We start from the raw sequence: 8,703 nt of genomic DNA, 5'->3' as shown, positions 1-8,703 counted from the left end.
TTCAGGGGCTCAGCACGGGAGGCGGGACTGGAACCGGGTCTGGGCAGTGCTGAGTCCCGCTCTCAGCGGCCATGCGGCAGGCCTGCCCTTGTAGGAGGCACCACCTTGCTTTCTCTGCTTTGCTGAACCACCCACAATGCTCTGGCTGGTCCACACAGCACCAGCCCCACAGTGGGGGAAGAGGAGGGGGAACCCCGAATCCAAGCACGTCTCACTATCTGGCTGCCATGAAGGGCAGTTACCTGCAGGGAGAGCCAAGGTGCCCAGAGCAGGCTCACAGTGGGGACGATGCGCCCAGGCCTCTGGGCATGTGTGGCCAGCTGTGATTTCTCCAGCTGCCCCAGGCAGTGGGTGGAGGCTGGCAGCCAGGAAGAACCGGGAGGGACCCCACATGACTGACTCAACCCAGAAATGCATGGGTGGGGCCCTGTTTGACGGAGCTAGGCTGGACGGCACCCTCTCTGTGGGTATGGGCTGGGAGGGAGGCCTGGGGCCGGGCTGAGCTTGGCACTGCATGAGCAGGGAGGGCAGGGGTGGCGTCTATTGTAGCCTCTCCTCAGGGAGCTGGGCTCTGGGCAGAGCCTCTTAAGAACAAGTGCAGGAGACAGGGCCTGATGCGGGGAGACAGGAAGGCCTTCAGTGCTTGGCAATCTCACCTCCAGCCTCTGAGCCACGTGAGTGACACGTCTGAGGACCCCAGCAGGCCCAGGCCCGGCACACAGCTGTTTCCGTGCCCCCCAGGACACAAGGGCACACCCGACCTGTGCTGGTTCTGGGGCAGCCCTGGAGGAGGCTCTGCAGGCTCAGGAGCCTAGCTCAATCAGGGTAGAGGCATGGGCATGTGAGGACAGGAGGGGTCCAGGGCCAGCGCCCGGACAGCTGAGGGCCACCCAGAGGCTGCTGTCCTCACTCTAGGGTCTGCAGGGTGGTTCCTGGGGCAGCCATGTTCTTGGGCCCAAACCCAGAAAAGGCCGGCCTGTGAGCAGGGAGATCTGGACTTCTGAACTGAGCCCGTCTGAGCAGGCCACACCCCGAGTCAGCGCACCCCTGAGGCTGGCCGACGGAGCAGAGACGAGCCCACCTCACCGCACCCCAACCACAGTAGCCTGGCACGCAGTGGCGCCCCGGCAGTGTGTGGTCTGGAAGGACGAGGCCACGAGGCCCCGCGACACTCACGGCGCAGCCGTCCACCAGGGCGCGGATGTAGGGACTGTTGTCGTAGGACATCTCCTCGTCGTTGGAGCCCAGGAAGCGGATGGCCTTGTCGTAGCTGCCCGTGGTGGCGTCCTGCCAGGCCACCGACTGGTAGCAGTTGTAGGTGACGTTCTGGTGGGCGGACGCACTCAGCAGCCGCAGGAAGGTCATCTGCACCACGCCCACGGGGTTGCCCTCAGAGTCCACGTAGGAGAGCTGGCAGAAGGGAGGCGGGCTCAGTGGGGCAGAGCTCTGGAAAACAGCGCCCACAGAGCCCAGACCCCACCCCGGCTGCCTCCTCTGAGGAGCAGCCCAGAAGCACGGGGCTCCCCAGCTCTTGGAGCAGCTCCGGGGTTTGTGGGAGAGTGAGTCACACCTCCTTCCTGCAGGAGTTTACAGGCCCACCCACTCTTGGCCCAGTGGTCCCTGCCTATCTTGCAGGGTTTAGCTCAGGTGCTGCCTCCTCCAGGAAGCATGCCTGGCCTTGATATTCTTGCCCCTGAGCCTCAGTGGGCCTCCCTGGCCTTGGGGGCTGAGCATCCGCTTTCCCGTCGGACTTTGAGTTCGGCGAGGGCCCATGCCGACTCCCCAGGCTGCCACAGTGCGGCAGGATGCGGGTTTGCTGCATGGCGAGTGCAGCCCGTGGTCCAGGGGCCAGGCCCATCTGCAGCGCCACGGCACCTGCTCCTCCTTCAGTCCCCCAGGCCCTCCTCCCCACACCCCGGGCCCGGGCCATCTTCAAGCCCCTTCGCCTCCTCCCAGATGGCAAGAAGTCCTTCAGCATGTGCAGCCTTGAGACTGCCCCTGCATCCCCGACCTGCAGAAGGCCTGCACCCCTATCACTGGGCTGGGGGCCTGGAGCCCACAGGGGTGTGGGCCAGAGAGCAGGGAAAGGTCCTGGGGTGAGAGGTCAGAGGTCTCCAGGGCCTGCTACAGCTGGGTCCTGGGCCCCTGCACAGGATCCTCTGCCTGGAACTTGGCACATGCGGCGAAAGGCCTGTCACGGCCCAGGCCACTGCCCAGGGGGCCACCTCTATCCCGGAGGCTGGCCTAGCCCTGCTCTGTGCCCCGGCCCTCACTGCCTGGACACCAGCACTGCAGGCCTGCATCGCGGGCACCTCGAGTCTGCCATCCTGTCCCCTAGGCCTGGGCCACAGCCCCTCCCCAGATCGCACTGCCCCCACCTCTCGCCGACCTCCATGACGTGGGGTGACAGCTGGAAATGTGTGCTCTGACTTTCTCACGGGGTTGGGGGTGGGGGCTGGGTCTCTTTGGAGCCTGAGAACTGTCCCAGAGGGGAGAAGGCAGGGCCCAGTGCAGGGGGTGGCCCGCAGCCCCCCAGCTGGCCCCATAGGCTCTGAGGCTGCCAAAGGCAGGCACTCACTAGAGAATGTAAATGCACAGACCTCCTGCCCAGTGCCCAGATGGAACGGCCCCGCCAGGGCCTCGGGCAGGGCAAGGCGCTTGGCTGGTGCGGAAGCGCAGCCTGAGGTAGGGTCAGGGCTGTGCAGACAGCAGAGGGGCCACCACAAAGGTGCTCTCTACCAGAGACGCACTCGTGGGGAGCGACCTCCCTGCAGCCCGCCCTGCCCAGGCCACGGTGGTGGCGGGCTGTGGGGCTGGGACTTGCAGGCATTCCCCACTCTCGGCAGCACACCCAGCAGGCATCGTGGCAGCTTCCCCAGCATCTCCAGCTGAGCCTCACCCGGGTGCAGGGGCTGCCGCGGGGTACCTGCCCCTCCCAGGGAGCCTGGGTGTCTGCAAACTCGAGTTTCCTGACACCTTGACGCCGAGAGGGGGCACAGCGTTTCTCGGCCCTGAAATGAAGCTGTGACTGTCCCTGCCCCACAGGCCCCGGGGGCCCTCAGGACAGGCCCGGTGGGGACAGGCTGGCCCAGGGCCCCTGCTCCTTGCTCCAGGGAGGAGGAACACGCTGGGTCCCACAGTCGTCGGCATCCTTAGGTGGGGCCTTGAGGAAGAAAACAATACCAACCACAGTCCGGGCCATCAGCGCTCCTGGCGGGAAACTGACTGACTGCACAAGGACACATGCCACGGAGACGGGTGGCCGGCACAGAAGGACCTGACACCGCGTGCATGGCCCAGGTTCCGGGGCAGCCCTGCCCTCCTATGGGAAGGGGTCTCTGGCGAGCACGTGACTGCCGGCCCAGGCGAAATGCCAGTTTCTTCGAAGAGCCCCTGGTCTCCTGGTCTACCTCTTTTCCACTTAGGCTGCCCCTCAGGAGCTGGAATGGGGCGGTGGGAACACCCAGCACGCAGCCGCCACCCTCCATCTCTCACCACCTTGTGTGAGGTGGGACGAGTGTCAGAGGTGGCCACTCGGGTGACACCTGTGTGCTCCATGACTTTCTCACAGGGGATCTCGTTGGAGCCTGAGAGCTGTCACGGAGGGGAGAAGGCAGGGCCTAGTGCGGGGCGTGGCCCCCCAGACCCCCAGCTCCTTGCCCACCTGCCTCTCTGCCCTGGTCACCACCCCCAACCCCGAGGGCTTCATTCAGGTCCTTCTGTGTCCAGCGGCTCCGTTCCAAAGAGCACAGACGAGGCAGAGGAGAGGGGAGAGAAACGAGGACGCCGGGGTCCCCAGTGAGACACAGAAAAGGAACCCTCCAGCACATGGCCAGGCTGTGTGTTGCGAAAGGAGCCAGCAGGACTTGGAGACGGTGACAAGGGCACGAGAAGGACCAGCCAGTGAGCCTCGAAGTGAGGGGACGCGGCTGGCAGAGTGAGCGGGGAAAGCCACCGTCCGCTGAGTCTGCGGGGACACATGCGGCCTCCACCGAGCAGAGGGGCCAGAGTTGGTGCTGGGCAGGGGTGCGGTGGCCAGCTGTGGATGGCCAGCGGAGAGCCATGGGGCCCGAGATGAGGGCCAATGGCCAAGGACAAAGGACCCTTCTAGGGCCATGCAGCCTGGGGTCACTTAGACCCAAAAGGTGGACTAGGACAGTCTGGGCTCCCCAGGCACCTGGAGCCCACTGGGGTTCCGGAAGCTCGCTCCTTTAATCAGCAAGAAGGGCTCAGAACTTTGCATCTACTCCTGGTCAGCCCCAGGGGCAGTGTTTGGGGAACTCGCCAGAGTGGGGGCGGCACAGGCCTCGTATCAGAGGCAACGGCTCTCGCTGGACACCGGCCAGAGAATCACGCCGTCTAGGCCTGGAGGGCTGCCACCTGCTTCTCACTTCACGGGTGGATCGTATGAGATTTACTCCCATGAAGTTACGGCGTGGACTGACAGCCACATGGATGCAAGTGACGCTGTGGGCAGGGGTGGCTGGTATACCCCTCAGCCTGAGCAGCCGGAGGGCAGAGGGCGGGTCCAGGAGAACGAGTAGCCCTCCTGCTCCCGGGGTCTCCAGCCTCCAGACACGGGCAGCTGGGGCTGTGGGAGCCCTCAGTAGGCAGGTAACCATCCCACTGCACCCAGGCTGAAACGGGGCGGCAGGAGGCGCCGGAGGCAGACTCCACACCTATGCTGAGTCTTGCCATTGGTGACTTGGAGCACTTGTCGACAGCGCAGGAGCGGGGGCGTGGCACCCGTGGCTGTCAGTGCCATGCAGAGCCGTGAGCCAGGCTGTGCCGCAAGCAGGCAGTGCCCGGGGCGGCCACTTACCAAGGCACCTCGCTTGTACTGACTATACCAGGTGGAAGGCCGCTCTTTGGGCCAGCGGGCCATTTTACTCTGCAAGATAGGAGACGGGCCGGTTTAAAGGGCGACCGCACAGCAAGCGGGGGCGCCTTACCAGTTTACCGCGCTTGAATTCACTGAACCAGGAGCCCGGGTTCTCTTTGGGCCAAGAAGTGATTCTGGCCTGCACACGGAGCAGGGCAGGTGCAGAGGGAGAGAAACAGAAACGCAAGGGTTACTTCTGCTGCCTGCAGAGACACGCACCCCTTCCCCGGCCCCGCGTGGCCCATGCTCTCCCCACAGAGCCAGGAGAGGACCCTTCCAGGTGCCCTTGGCCCTCCCTGAGAGACTGAGGGCCATGACAGCTCCGTGCCATCCAGGCACCAGGCACCTGCTCCAGAGCTTTGGAGGCAGGGCACGCCTGCTTTTTCTCTATGCACACGTGGGGCCTGTGACGCGGTGCTCGCACTGAGCTCCAGCTGAAGGGCTGCTGGGGGTGGGCAGGAGTGAGTGACTCTGTAAGCTCATGAACGTGCTCCTGATAACAAGATCAACATGACTGCAGGGCCAGAGTCCTGGACACTCCTCACCTGTCGCGGCTGCGGGCTGCGGCGCCTCTGCACCCTCACCTGGCTGCTGCCACCTCTCAACCACTGTGTGTGAGGGTTGTGTCTGGGGAATGTGCTGCATATGGTATGTGGTATGGTGTGTGCACTGTGTATTTACGGTGTGGTTTGTGGTGAAGTGTATGTATGGAAGTGTATACTTGGTGTGCATATGTGCAGTGCACGTGTGGGGTAGGGTCTTCTCTGCGGACTCTGAACCACCAGCTATTTGTCGTTGGCAAGAGAATAAGACCTGATCCCCCAAAGCCTTCCTGAAGTTGGAGCACAGGCCGACACGCTTTCACATGGGGACCACCTCTACCCTGTTACTGAGAGGAGGTCCCACTGGGGTTGTTTCCTATAGAGGCTGGGGTCAAATCAGCAAAGGACAGACCTCAGCGCTGCTGCAGATGGATGACAAATGGATGGAGAATGGGTGGATAACTGACGAATAGAGAGACGAGTAGATGGACGATGGGTGGATGGATGGATGATGGGTAGACAGACAGATGGCCAGCTGGATGATGAATAACGGATGGATAGATTGTTGGATAGATGATGGATGGTGGAGGGATGATGGATGGACAGATGGATGATGGATGGATAGTTAGATGAATGATGAGTGGATAGATGGATGACGGATGTATGATGGGTAGGTGATGGATGATGGATATATGATGGATGGATGGTAGATGGATGGACAATTGGTGGATGATGAGTAGATGATGAATAAAATGATGGATGGTTAATAGGTGGATGATGGATAGATGGATATGGATGGATGGATGATGGTTGGACAGATGATGGATGATAGATGGATAATTGGTGGATGATGGATAGATAATGGATGATTAATGGATGGATGATGGACGGGTGATTAGATGAATGATGGATGGATGATGGATAGATGGATAATTGGTGGATGATAGATGATGGATGGTAGATGATGGGTGGATGATGGATGGATAATGAATGAACGCATGGATGGATAATTGATGAATGATGGATGAATAGTTGGGTGGATGGATGATGGATGAATGAGGGATGGGTGGATGATGGAAGGATGAATGATAGATGATAGATGGGTAATTGGATGATGGGTAGATGATGGATGATAGATGACAGATGATAGATGGTTAATGAGTGGATAATGGGTGGATGATGGGTGGATGATGGATGGATGGATGATGAACGGATGCATGAATGAATAATTGATGAATGATAGATGGATGGATGGATGAATGGATGGATAGATGGCGAATGGATGGATAATGGAAGATGGATAGATAAACAGATGAGTGGAGTCCTTTCTTGAGGAGGGAGACCTACTCCTAGGCTCCCAAAGTGGGAACCAGAGGAGCCCCAGGTGCCTAGAAACTACTTCATTTCAGGTGTAGAATGAAAGCACCACAGGGCCAGCCTGTCCTCAGCCTGGGCAGACCCAGGACCCATGGGCCCTCTGCTTAGGACTCAGCCCAAGTCACTCCTAGTAAGAAAAGAGAAATCTGAATCCTCCCCCCATCTGATGGAGTGTGCAAAGGGGTGCCAGGCATGCTCCCTGGCCCACCCTCACCCACATCCCCCCCCCAGATTTCACATGTGCTGCAGTGTCTTGCTCAGATAATGTGAGGGGGGCTCCTTCTGGGCCTGATGGGCCACGTGGCCAGGCACAGGTTTCACCCTGACCCTTTTAAACCCGCTCTAGCACCAAGGGCACTGTGGCCCAGTGCAACCAGGAGATGCTCCCTGCCCTTGGCTGAGTGGCCGTGGCCTGAGCCTGAGGCCCCTGCAGTGGACGCATGGCTGATCCATGTGCACAGAGAGGAAGAGTGAGGAGCCGGGGCACTCAGAAACCAGCCTTGGCCCCCCAGGAAACCTCTGCACCATGGGAGTCTGTCCTGCAGGTCCTCAGCAGTGAGACCATCTGTAGATGGGGGCAGCAAGAGGGACAGAGGATAGGAAAGGGTGTTTGTGTAGCTGGGTCCCATCCTGGGCCCCGGCCAGGTGGCAAACGGGCAGAGAAAGCCCAATGCTGGGTCCTCCTATCGAAGCCCCTGAGGTGCTGAGGCAACCAGGAGCCTGGGCCAGGACTCAGGCACTGGCAGGTCTGAAGCTACACAGCAAATGAGCCCAGCCTGCAGAAACCACTGGGGTTGTGTGGCCACAGCCACCCAGGGACAGTCAGGACACACATCCACACGCAGTACAAAGGACACAGGCTGGCTCCTCGGTCATCCTTAGAGACCAGGCAGACCTCAGCACCTCACCTGTCCTGGGCCACAGCGCCTCCTGCCTCAGATGCCTGCTTGAAAGACAACAGCACACGCCCCCTGTCCACACACACCCCGTCCACACATGCCTCCCCTATCCACACATGCCCCATCCATGCACACCCCCTGTCCACGCCCCTCCCATCCACACATGCCCCATCCATGCATGACCCTGTCCACGCACACTCCCCTGTCCACATACGGCCCCAGTCCACACACGGCCCCTGTCCACACACGCTTCCCCCCATCCACACATGCCCCCTGTCCACACACACACCCCGTCCACACACACCCCCTGTCCACACACGGCCCCCATCCACACACGCCCCATCCACACACACCCCGTGTCCATACACACACCCTGTCCACACACATCCCCGTCCACACACACTCGTTCACACGTAGAGCTGAGGCCCTGAGAGGCCACTGCTATTTAGGTGACAGTCCACGTAATCACCCTGACTCAGAATCTAGCTACTACTCCAAAATCTGTACGTGAGACTTCAAAATAATGGGTGGCGCTTGGGGGCAAGTCCCACGAAAATAAGACAGTGGGAAGAATCCAGGCAAACAGCATCTTCTAGATGTCTTTGGGTCACTTTCTCACATGTGCCACGGAAGTGCTCCAGGTCAAAGGTTGGTGTCCAGTGAGAACAACCAAGTGGCTTTACGAGCCAGTGCTGACGCCCCAGCACAGGGTGGGGGACAGGGAGGAGGCCCCTTTGACCTCCCACCACCCAGGCTGCACAGCGCCCATCACTGCTACGCAGCGTAAACGTGCTGGCAGAGCAAGCAGGCTCCGCTACAGAACTGAGCGACTTTTGCCTTTCAGTCGTAAAGCTGTCTACACAGGCAACGGCTGAGCCTGGCCCTCTGCAAAGCTGTCTACACAGGCAACGGCTGAGCCTGGCCCGCTGCAAAGCTGTCTACACAGGCAACAGCTGAGCCTGGCCCTCTGCAAAGCTGTCTACACAGGCAACAGCTGAGCCTG

The 8,703-nt window shown here is 60.6% G+C and overlaps 1 protein-coding gene across 1 annotated transcript in view; it reads right to left on the bottom strand.

Annotated features, from left to right (window-relative positions):
• COL5A1 (collagen type V alpha 1 chain) overlaps positions 1 to 8,703 on the bottom strand; it is a 184,251-nt gene that overhangs the window by 7,116 nt on the left and 168,432 nt on the right. Inside the window, exons 68-69 of the mRNA XM_006165267.2 lie at positions 4,823 to 4,891; positions 1,177 to 1,410 (exon numbers count right to left, since the gene is read on the bottom strand). Coding sequence (XP_006165329.1) covers positions 1,177 to 1,410; positions 4,823 to 4,891 — 303 coding nt within the window. The remainder of the gene's footprint in view (positions 1 to 1,176; positions 1,411 to 4,822; positions 4,892 to 8,703) is intronic.

The sequence above is a fragment of the Tupaia chinensis genome, unplaced genomic scaffold, assembly GCF_000334495.1.
Source record: "Tupaia chinensis unplaced genomic scaffold, TupChi_1.0 Scaffold143845_1, whole genome shotgun sequence".
NCBI lineage: Eukaryota > Metazoa > Chordata > Mammalia > Scandentia > Tupaiidae > Tupaia > Tupaia belangeri.
The sequence above is the reverse complement of the archived record's forward strand: the minus strand, read 5'-3'. Positions and strand labels throughout refer to the sequence as shown.